The following is a 12,702-nucleotide window of genomic DNA, read 5'->3' as shown; positions in this document are numbered from 1 at the left end:
TAACACATGGTTAAATCTAAAAGATGACCTGTGATAATTCTTTTCTTCCTCCTGACCTTTTCCAGGCTCAACATAACACCTCCCAATTAAGGACAGGTGTGGGACATTTGCTTATAAAATAATCCAGACATGAGCATCAAGGGATAGCTGATTTCTTTTGGTCTTAGGTGCTGGTAGAAAAAAATGTTCAATACTCCAGCCAGTCATTTGGGGTAGTGATCAGTTGTTTGACCTGTAAAGTACATGAATCCAGTAGGCTACCAGTTGGGAGAGTTAGTGAGAAATGTGGGAAGTTATAGATTACATGTGCATTAAATAGGTGTGAGAAATAACAGACTGAGGAGTCTTTGCAGAGCATATACAGAAAAGTCAAGATTCTCACTACAGTGGTTTCCCCCTTTTCCCCCTTTTTCATAGTAAAAATCTACAACTATTTATTTCATTGTTTGCTAAGACTTATATTTTACATTAAACCCTTTTGGCAGAAAAGAGAAATAAAAATCAAAATGAATGTTTAATGGAAAATTAAATATAGGTCTTCTTTTTCTCAGAAAAATCAATTCACATGTAACTTGCTCAAAATACTTAATATTTACCAACCACTGTGAGAGCTGTAGTGATACCACGGAAAACCAGAATGAAAACTAGAATACATAAATCTTGTAAAGAAGCATTTATTTCCAAAGTTAGGAGTTAATTGAAGAAGTCTATCTGAAAACATTTTAACAAGTGCAACTACATAAAGTACATTTGTATATCATCCTATGAAGCTTGAATTTTCTTTTATGTCTTCTAAATTCTTCTGAGTTGATTCCATGCGTCTTTGGTACCGAGTTTTCTTGTCCACATAAAAACGTCAAGTCCTGTCTTTTACTGTGTTCACTTTATTAGCAGGGTAATAACCGTAGAGTTAGGTAACATCATTGCCATCAGATACTTCAACTACGAAGTCAGTTAATTACAATAATGTTCAATTTTTTTCACCCAATTAATGTAATCAAAGGAAAGCTTTTGGAAGTCATTCTAGCAAAGATGAAACATCTTATGTTATTGTAAATACAATTTAAATTAAGACTAAAAGTCCAGCTTTGAAAACAATTGTTTTTACATTGATAATACATGCAATGCCATGGTAAAAAACAGTATTTCACAAAGTACAAATATGCAGAAAATGTTTCTGGAATTGTTATGGTACACATGTAACTCAAAACTGTGTTCAAACAAGCTGCAACATGTTATCAACCAAAACAAAAGCTGTAGTTGTTAAAATTTACAAAGATTTCTCTGTATACACAATGAGTAACTGAACCACAAAATTTTGTAATGAAGCTAACACTATTAAAAAAAAAAACCTTCAGCATGGCATTACTTGCTGTATTTCTTTACTGCCCCATCATCAATTAGATTTAGAACTATTTGAGCAAAGAACTTTGAAGAAGTACTGTTAAATTAACCTAATTGTCCTACAAATTGATATTGAATTTTTCTTAAAACAAGTCTATAAATCAGTGCTTCTTGGACATGCTGCTAGTTCATGAACCCTTTGTATCTGGTTCACAACAAGATAAGGCACTTGTACCAGAATGTGGTACAAGTCACTAAGCACACAGTTTAGATAAGCTATATTTTTTTTTGTAGCAGGACTATCTCAGTGAAGAAAGAAGTGTGTTCATTTCTGACACAAGCTCTTTATGTTGTACTATAAATAGCAAAGAAACTAAAGATGGCAAAATAAAAAACCAATGTACAACACTCATAACAAATATAAGTGATCAAATATCTCCACAAACCACAAAATACGGATGAATGGGAGCAAAACACTGATAACTACAAAATCAGTGTGGTATCAGCATCTATACCAGGGGAGGCAATAAAAACCACTGGGGCATCTAATAGACCTGATAACTCAAAATAACTGACAGTTAGTTGAAAGCTCAGCAAGGCAATTTGACTACAACATTGAAACTGGGAAAGGATTGTGTACTCTAGTTGTTCAAGGGATTCACGGTAAGACCCAAAGGGGCTGGAGTACTGTAGGCCCTATAATCTCTCCAGCTAATCACCTAAAGATGTCCTAATGGAGAGAACCCTACGTTGAGGAGAAACTGTTTGGAATAGAATCCAAAGTGAGCAGTACAGGGACAATAGAAAGAAACAAGGGAAAAAGATGGATCAGATAAAAATTGGGGTGGTGAATAGAATCAGGAAATCTCTGAAAGTTAGCTGCCATATTTTGAGCATCTTATTTGAAAAAGAAGAGGAGGGGGATGTTCTAGAGATATAAATTTTAAATATTGTTATAAACGAAGCCTCCCTTTTAAAAGTTTAAGAAAATTAATTTTACATAAAAATGAGCAAAAGAATAGGATTAAGATCAAAGCCCATACAAAATTATTTTAAGAACAAAGAGAATAAATAGAATAATGTTCCTTTAGACAGTGTAGTTGTGCCAGAAAGATATGCCCACAAAATAGATAACTCTACCTAATATTTTAAAACTAGCTGAAAGTCATTTCTATTTTTTATTTTCTTTATTTTTTTGGCTGCACCATGTGGCATGTGGGATCTTAGTTCCCCAATCAGGGATCAAACCTGTGGCTCCTGCAGTGGAAGCACAGAGTCTTAACCACTGGACTGCCAGGGAAGTCCCTAAAAGTCATTTTTAAAAGGTACAGTGTATGAAAGAGTAACATAAGTAGGAATTAGAAAAACTGAAAAATGAGATGATCAAACTCAAGAAAAAATTAGAAAAGAAAGTTTCAGAAATGAAGACTAAAGCATAAGGAACACAAGCAAATAAAATATAAGAGGAAACATTTAAAAATCAAAAAGAAATGGAGAAAGGAAATGTATTTGAGATACAGATGTATGTAGAAGATAGGCAAAGAAGATCTAACATACATATAATAGGAGTTTCCAGAGAAGAAACCCAAAGGAACAGAATGGAATAAAGACTAAAACTATATTCCAAGAAAACGTTCCTAGAATGAATAAAATCTGAAACTACATATAAGGGAAAGAGAATCATATTGTAACCAGACTTTGATTTTGAGCTTTTTGCTCAAAGAAATGAAGTTTCTTTTCTAAGATGTTCAAGGAAATAAAATGTGAGTCAAGGATTTTATATCCAACCAGACTAATTTTCAAGTACAAAGGGACTAATTATTAGTAACATACAAGAATTCAGGGAGTATTGTTCTCATTAGGCCTTTCTTAAGAATCTACCAGAGAATAAAATCAGAACAAGAATGAATAGAAACAGCACCAGAATTGATGGTGAGCAGTAATATTAACAAATAGCAATACTTTATGTAGATGCATAAATATTTACATATATAGATATATAAATTAAATTCACAAATCTATGTGTTTTCCCTATTAGATTGTAAACTGAGGCGTCAGGAATCATGCCTGTCTTATTCATAGTTGAATTGGCATAATGCCTAGCATATTGCAGAAGCTCAAAATTGAATGAGTTAAGTAAATGCATTCATAATGGAGGGAAGAAATCTAACACTTATGGATCCCCTATTTTTTGCCAGGCAGTATAAAAGCCCTTTGCATATGACTTATCTTTGTATCAACTTTATGATTTAGGTGAAAATGTCCCACTTTTCACAAAGGAAAAACCTTAGGTGAAGTAACTTGCCCAGGGTCATATAGCTAGCATCAGTAATAACTGGTCTGTCTGATTCCATTTATAACTAGGCCATTTAAAATGACTTTGTAATATTTCACTTCCTTAAATAAGTATCTTTTGCCATCTTGTTTCTACTGTCCTTTCTTTTTGGAATCATGAAGGTAAATTTTAACTGATCACAGATTGAATCATTCTATACTCATTCTTCCACAAATATTAGATTAAAAATTTTAGTTTATTTCAGCCTATACTAATGAAGATTTACTCTGTATTTATGGGCATAATAAATTTGAGTTTGTAGGTCAGTAATTTTCAGAAATACTTGGTCATAAATGAACTATATAAAATGATAATGTGAACTTTTTTTATTATTAGCATGTTATCAGGTGGTTCAGATGGTGTGATGGTGCTTTATGATCTTGAGAACTCCAGCAGACAACCTTATTACACATGTAAAGCAGTGTGTTCCATTGGCAGGTGTGTATTAAAAATGTAATTCATGAATTTATAAACATTTAAGTATTTTTTGCATCGAATGCAAAACATGAAAAAAACTTTTGGTTATGTTCTTTTTGTTCTCCACCTACATAGCACACCTCAGTAACTAATTTTAGTTTTAGACTACTTAGCATAAGACTCATTTGAGTCTTTCCAGCTAAATATAAACACAAAGTAGATTTTTCAACTATCATTAATAGAACAAAAAGATTAACAGCTAGAAGCCGTAAATATACTAACAATCTCTCACACACACACACACACACACACACACACACACACACACACACACACACACACACACACACCCCTTTCTTACCTCTCTATTTACTCAACGCTGCCTAACTTAACATACTTCTCTTTGTCTTGAATTTTTTGACTATTTACTGGCTTTCCAATCTTGTGAGAATTATTTTTAAGGTTTTAATAAAGTGTTTTGTGATTTTGTTTTAATTTGTTCATAATCATCACTTAATTCTTTTTCATTTCCTGTATTTGATCTGATTTTGAGGAGACCTTGAATTAACAGAGAGAATAGGTGTCGAAAAAATGTTTTCAAGAGGAAAAACTTCATGAACATTCATATCAGCAACCACTCTGTATTAAAGCTGTTCCCAAAGCACTAGATAGATGCATAAGTTCATGGAATATTTGTGAGGAGATTTACGAATGTTTCTTGGCTCTGGTGCTTCACTTTGGAAATACAGATTTAAGGAAACTATTTCTCTGAGCCTCTGACAAAACTATTTTGTCTTAGAGATAACTATACTTGCCCTATTATTCTTGTAAGTTTTCTGTAAGACTTAAATGAAATACTGTCTTTTAAAAAGCATATTAAAAATTGTAAAGCCATCATATAAATAGGAAGCAATATAATTATAGGTACATTTGGTACAAAACAAGATACCACTTCAAGTACTTTGGAACTTGGTTCCTAAGAGGCTTACACCATTTTATATTCCCTCCACTCCCACCAAACAAACAAACAAAAAATCTAAATTCTAAAGTGTAAGACAGTCATTAATTAAATTCATCTTTGTCTTATTTTATCTTAGCTATCATTTTAACACTGTTAAAATAATATTTTTATATATACCACCTGCTATGTAACGTTATTCCATGAGTGGCTATGATTTGCTTTTCTGGTGTGTGATGTCAAGTAAATGCTTAGGATATCAATCTTACTTTATTATGACTTTCTTCTTAGATTCAAATTCTTAACTTCAAAACCATGACTTTGGTAAATGGGCATATAGTAAGCATCTTTACAAAATGAGTTAAAGTAGCATTTTACATTCAAAGACTTTATAATCTAACTTTAAAAAGTAATTTCAATAAAAATTGTTACTAAGTTAATGTGGCTTAGACTGTTTCCTGATATTTATTTTTGCTTTACTTAATGTGTTTGTTCTGAGCACCAAAAAGATTCCTGTACCCAAATTTTTATTAAATGTGAACGAGAATGACAGATCATACATAGTAGGAGAATAATACAATATTTTGTCCTATTTTTAAATCTAAAATATAAATGAGCTTTTATTTGTGATCACTACATTAAAGATTTATTTTATTTAAAACTGGAAAATCTCTGTGTAGATCCTTAGGAACAAATAGAAATCAGTTCTGTTTATCTTAAGCAGAAATTTATTGGAAAGAAATTTAATATCTCACATAATGGCAGGAAGGTGGAAGAATCAAATGTAGAAAATGAGCAGAAAAGCAAGAGAAACTAGGACAAGAGAACACAGTCAAGGTCACACCACAGGAACAATTTAGTTTGGGTTCTGCTACATGTCACAAACACAGATTCTCAACTCCACAGCTATAAATAATTGCTAACTATCCTTGGTTTGCATTACTAGCTGGAGTTTTAGAGTCCCAGGCAGGATTGATGAAGCCCAGGACACATGTTCATGCCCCCACTGCCAATGGCAAGGGGAAGAGAATATCTGGAGCCCCTTGCTTTATGTAACAAGAGGCAAGGCCCTGCCTTTCAACAAAACGAAGGGAATTTCCGCCCAAAAGGAAGTTTGGATATTCAGCCAAGAAAAGGGCGCATGTCCACCACAGTCCACCCATTTGGCTGTCCAATATCAGTATATACCTTTCTTCCCATACCTACCCTTCCTTTTAAAAAAAAAGTTTCAGCCTGACCTAAAGCAAGTATCCATTATTTGACAAAAAAATATAATTATCCCCTTCCCCAAAGAGCTATGACCCTAAGTCTGTTTATTTACCACATCTATCTCCAGTTCAGGATAATGTCTATTTTTCCACTGGTTTTACGGGATCTTATATCAGGATTATGCAACCTGTGGGCTCAATTGTATAGTTAACCTATATAAAATAACGGAGGTAAGAAAAAGAGGAAAGAAAGAGGAAATTAGTTAAAATATATACGTATATACATGACATAGAAAGTAAGGAAATATGAATAGGTACTACAGTCCTTTTTTGCAGCTGTCTCAAGGCCAGCTTGAGGTCTTCAGGTAGCACCACATGTGTCAAGGACCTTTATTCTGTATTGTGATCCAGACCTTCACCTTAAGGAATCAGAACTCATGATGGTCCTATCTGCATAGGGTTGCAGTAGTCTTCTGTTTACTTTTATCTTATTGAAAATTTCTAACATACATGAAAATAGAGAGTAGTATAATGAACTGTGTACCCATCACCCAGCTTCAGCAGCTATCAGTCATAACCAGTCTTGTTTCATCTTTACCCCAACCTACCGAGCTACTCTGAGGATTATTTTGAAGCAGATCTCAGAAGGATATTGTTTCATTCATAATTATTTGTATCTCTAAAAGGTAAAAGGTGTTTTATAAGCATAACCCCACTACCACTATCTCACATCTATAATAATTCCTGATATTAAGTATACAGTTGGTGTTCAAATGTCCCACCATTGTCTCTTAAGTGTTCCTAAACAGCCAGTGTCTTTCAATTAAGATTCAGTAAAGGACATACTGTGTTGATCACTGGTTCAGAGCATATACTGCATCCTTCAGGATAGCACATCATCATCACAAGGTGCTATATTGTAACTGATGTCATAACTGAGTCTTCAACAGATCATGATTCTATGGGTGATGTGTTACATAAGAGTAATGAATCTCATGGGCATCTACCAGTTGCATTCTTTTGTTGTATAAGTAGGGTTCTTAATCAGAAGCAATACTGTGTGGGACACCACGGAAGTATGTGAGGCAACAATTCTAAGAATGGTGGTGTTGAGAAAATGATGGCCAGGAAAAGCAAATCCAAAACCAGAATAGATATCTCTTCCAGTAAGGAAAAATCACTGTCTCCATGAAGCGGTCCAGTGTGGCTGGCTGATCCCTCCAGGATATAGTATTGAAATCAGAAGTCTCTCATTTTATGAGCCTTAGTAGGAAGCAGCCCTCCACATCATACTGTGAAAGCTTAAAACTAGAGATGCCTAGATATTCTCTTTCTCTAGACAGCTAGGACATGGCATGTGATCTAGGTTTGGCCATTCATATCATCGTTCCTGAGACTGCTACTCGTGAATATAGTATCAGTTTTGAAACTCAAATAAATCAGTTATCTCTAAATTTTGATTACTGTTTTGTAGAAGCCATCCTGATGTTCACAAATATAGTGTGGAGACTGTACAGTGGTATCCTCATGACACTGGCATGTTCACATCAAGCTCATTTGATAAAACTCTGAAAGTATGGGATACAAATACATTACAAGTAAGTACATTAAAAACTTTTCCAAGTTGCTCTGTGCGATAAATGAGAACTTAATCCTAAACCATTTTAGTGTGATTATTTGCTAAGATGTCATATGGTAGATGTGAAATTAGTATAGCAGTTAAGGAGACCTGGAGTGCTTGAGTTCATATCTTGGTTCTGCTGCTGACTGTCTATGTGATATTTGTCTGAACCTCTCTGTATTTATCTGTAAAGGGGGTAATGATTGTACCTTATAGAATGGTTGTGAGGATTAAATAGGTCAATATATGTAAAGTACCTGGAACAGTGCCTAGCATATAGTAAGTGCTCAAAAACCATTAGCTATTATTATTATTTGCTTTATTATTCAAAAACTACTATGGTCTAGTGGTGTAGGGAAGAAAATTGGATTTATCTCCTATTGGCCAAAAGACTTAAAGGAAAAGAAAGTTATTAACATTATAGCTTAGTAAAGGTAGACAGTAGATAATAGTTTTTATATTTGATCAAATTTATATTTCTTTCTCATGCTAATTTTTTCCCTGAGCTCTAGTCCCATATGTCTCCACCTGTCTTCAGAACCTCTCTTTTTTTTTTTTTTTTTTTTTTTGCGGTATGTGGGCCTCTCACTGCTGCAGCCTCTCCCGTTGCGGAGCACAGGCTCGGACGCGCAGGCTCAGCGGCCATGGCTCACGGGCCCAGCCACTCTGCGGCATGTGGGATCTTCCCGGACCGGGGCACGAACCCATGTCCCCCGCATCGGCAGGCAGACTCTCAACCACTGCACCACCAGGGAAGCCCAGAACCTCTCTTACTTAAATGTAATGTCATCTTCTCAAACTTAACATGTTCCAAACTAAAGTGAACATGATGGCTCCTCACATCCATTTAGTCCTCAAATCTTAGCAATTCTTCCTTCAAACTCTCAGATTTCCCTTTCCTATTTCCCTCACCATCACTGTACATCTAGACTACTCCTAAAAACTCCTAACTGGTTTCTCTGCATTATTTTTCTTCCACATTTCCACAGCAAGTTTACCCCAGAATTAATCAGAATCAAGCAGTTTCATCCTGTCTCAACACGAAACCTCTAGTGACTCCATTATCTAAATTCAGCCTGGCATTCTAAGTTCTCCATAACCTCACTTCCCACTTTCTCAACCTTAGCTTCTACCTCTTTTCAACCTAAATGATGTACTGCCACTAAATTGATCTCTTTTGCCTTCTGAACACATGTTATGTGTTATGTTCCCTGCCTCAGGTCCCCTTCCCTATGAAACTTCTCCCGTCTCTTATTCATCTTATAACTGGAAGTTTATACTCTTTAACCAACATCTTTCTATTTCTCCCACCCCCCAGCCCCAGTAATCACTTTATTCACTGTTTCTATCAGTTTGGCTTTTTAAGATTCCATATGTAAGTGATATTATACAGTATTTGTCCTTGTCTGCCTGACTTCACTTAATATAATGCCCTCAAGGTTTGTCCATGGTCACAAATGACAGGATTTCATTCTTTCTCATGGCTGAATAATATTCCTGTGTGTGTGTATGTGTCTGTGTGTTATCTTCTTTATCCCTTTATGCGTTGATGAACACTTAGGTTGTTTCCATGACTTGGCTATTATAAATAATGCTGCAAAAAACATGAGGGTGCAGCTATCTCTTTGAGAGAGACAGTGATTTTATTTCCTTCAGATATATACACAGAAGTGGCATTGCTGTATCATATGGTTCTATTTTAAATTCTTTGAGGAACCCCGTATTGTCTTTCATGATGGCTGCACCAATTTACATTCCCACTACCAGTCACAAGGGTTTCCTTTTCTCCATATCCTCACCAACACTTATCTCTTTTTGATAATAGACATTTTAACAGATGTGAGGTGATATCTCATTGTGGTTTTGATTTGCATTTTCCTGATGATTAGTGATATTGAACACCTTTTCATATTCATTTTGGCCATTCTTATATTTTTGGAAAAATGTCTATTCATGTCCTCTGCCCATTTTTTATTTGGATTGTTTGGGTTTTTTGCTACTGAGTTGTATGAGTTCTTTATATATTTTGGATATTAACCCTTGATCATGATTTTCAAATATTTTCTCCCACTCTTTAGGTTGCTTTTTCATATTGTTTATGGTTTCCTTTGCTGTGCAGCAGGTTTTTAATTTGCTGTAGTTCCATTTGTTTAATTTTGCTTTTGTTGCCTTTGATTTTGGTATCAAATCCAAACAGTCTTCACCAAGACCACTGTCAATGTTTTCTTCTAGGAGTTTTATGATTTCAGGTCTTACATTCAAGTTTTTAGTCCATTCTGAGTTAATTTACGTGCATGGTGTAAGATAGTGGTCCAGTTTCATTCTTTTGCGTATGGTTGTTCAGTTTTCCCAGCATCATTATTGAAGAGACTATCCTTTCCCCATTGTATATTCTTAGTTCCTTTGTCGTAAATTAATTGACCATACATGCCTGGCTTTATTTCTGGACTGTCTTTTCTGGTCCATTGATCTGTGTGTCTGTTTTTATGCCAGTACCATAATGTTTTGATTACTATAGCTTTGTAATGCAGTGGTCCCCCCTTATCCATGTGGGATACATTCCAAGACCCCCACTGAGTGCCTGAAACCACGGATACTATCAAATTACCGTGGTTATAGTATATACCAACCCTGTATATACTATATTTTTTCCTATACTCATGTGTGGGTAGCATATATGATATGGATACACAGAACAAAGGGATGATTCACATACAGGTGGGACAAGCAAACTTTCATCATGCTCCTCAGAACAGTGTATTATTTAAAACTTATGAATTATTTACATCTGTAATTTTCCATTTCATATTTTCAGACCACAGTTGACCTCAGATAACTGAAACCGAGGAAAGTGAAATACAGATAAGAAGGGGACTGCTGTATAGTCTGAAATCAGAAAGTGTGATGCCTCCAGCTTTGTTCTTCTTTCTCAAGATTGTTTTAGCAATTCGGGGTCTTTTGTGGTTCCATACAAATTTTCAGATTATTATTTCCTATTTCTAGAAAAATGCCATTGAGAATTTGGTAGAAATTGCACTGAATTTATAGATTGTTTTGGGTGCTGTGGACATATTAACATTGTTAGTTCTTTCAGTCCACTGGTATGGAATATCTTTTCATTTATTTGTGTCTTCAGCTTCTTTCATCAGTTTCTTATAGTTTTCAGTGTACACCTTTTACCTCCCTAGTTAAATTTATTTCTAGATATTTTATTCTTTATGCTGCGGTTATAAATGAGATTGTTTTCTTAATTTCTCCTTCTGATAGTTCATTAGTGTATAGAAATGCAACTGATTTTTTTTAACAGTTTGAATCCTGCAGCTTTACTGAATTTGTTTATTCTAAAAGTTTTTTGGTGAAGTCTTTAAGGTTTTCTATGTATAATATCATTTCATGGGCAGATAGAGACAGGTTTACTTTTTCCATTCCAGTTTGGATGCCTGTTATTTCTTTTTCTTGCTTAATTGCTCTGGCTAGGACTTCCAGCACTGTGTTGAATAAAAGTGGCAAGGATGGGCATCCTTCTCTTCATCCTGATCTTAGAGGAAAAGCTTTCAGCTTTTAACTGTTGAGTATGATGTTAGCTATGAGCTTGTCATATATGGCCTTTATTATGTTGAGGTACATTCTCTCTATACCCATTTTATTGAGGAAAATATTTAATACTTCTTAATATAAGTCAATACCCATTCGTGATTTTTTTTTTAATTCCTAACATAGTAGGAATAAACAGGAAATTCCTTAAACTGGCATTTACAGATTACATGATTACAAACATGGAAAATCCAAAGGAAACTTTAGCCAAATTATACTATAAGAAAATTCAGCAAAATTGCTGAATATAAGGTCAGTTGTATCTGAATTCCAGGCACAAAGAATTATAAAATGAAATTTCAAGAGTATTATAGTTTATAATTGCAGCACAAGTCATCATATACCTAGTAAGAAATTGAAAAGTGTACAGGACCACTCAACACTACACAGAAAACCATAGAATATTATTGAGAGAAATTAAGACCTAAATAAATGGTGGGATATGTCACATTCACACTCTCACCACTTTTATTCAACATAGTTTTGGAAGTCCTAGGCATGGCAATCAGAGAAGAAAAAGAAATAGAAGGAATCCAAATTGGAAAAGAAGAAGTAAAACTGTCACTGTTTGCAGATGACATGATACTATACATTAGAAAATCCTAAAGACACCACCAGAAAACTACTAGAGCTCATCAGTGAATTCCAGTAAAGTTGCCAGAAGCAAAATTAATATACAGAAACCTGTTGCATTTCTGTACACTAACAATGAATTTTCAGAAAGAGTAATTAAGGAACAATTCCATTTATAAACGCATCAAAAATTATAATACCTGGGAATAAACCTACTTAAGTTAAAGAACTGTACTCAGAAAACTATAAGACACTGATGAAAGAAATTGGAGAACACACAGATGGAAATATATACCGTGTATATGGATTGGAAGAATTAACATTGTTAAAATGGACATACAACCAAAAGCAATCTACAGATTCATTGCAATCCCTGTCAAAATACCGAGGACATTTTTCACAGAACTAGAACAAATAATTTTAAAATTTGTATGGAAACGTGAAAGACCCTGAATAGCCAAAACAATCTTCAGAAAGAACAGAACTAGACGAATCACGCTTGCTGACTTCAGACTATACTACAAAGCTACAGTAATCAAAACAGTATGGTACTGGCATAAAAACAGGTACATAGATCAGTGAAACAGAATGGAGAGCCCAGAAATAAACCCATGCACTTATGGTCAATTAATCTACGACAAAGGGGGCAAGA

At 34.6% G+C, this 12,702-nt stretch overlaps 1 protein-coding gene across 3 annotated transcripts in view; it reads left to right on the top strand.

Moving 5' to 3' along the window:
- ERCC8 (ERCC excision repair 8, CSA ubiquitin ligase complex subunit) overlaps positions 1-12,702 on the top strand; it is a 61,066-nt gene that overhangs the window by 15,171 nt on the left and 33,193 nt on the right. For 2 of the 3 annotated variants that reach the window (XM_019930006.2, XM_019930007.3), the window contains one exon: positions 7,737-7,860. In XM_019930006.2, coding sequence (XP_019785565.1) covers positions 7,801-7,860 — 60 coding nt within the window. In that variant the 5' untranslated portion in view covers positions 7,737-7,800. Of the gene's footprint in view, positions 1-4,015; positions 4,118-7,736; positions 7,861-12,702 lie in introns of those variants that run through there. The other variant, XM_004311055.4, reaches the window with a different exon arrangement.

This window comes from Tursiops truncatus, chromosome 3, assembly GCF_011762595.2.
Source record: "Tursiops truncatus isolate mTurTru1 chromosome 3, mTurTru1.mat.Y, whole genome shotgun sequence".
NCBI lineage: Eukaryota > Metazoa > Chordata > Mammalia > Artiodactyla > Delphinidae > Tursiops > Tursiops truncatus.
This window is presented reverse-complemented; position numbering and strand designations above follow the sequence as displayed.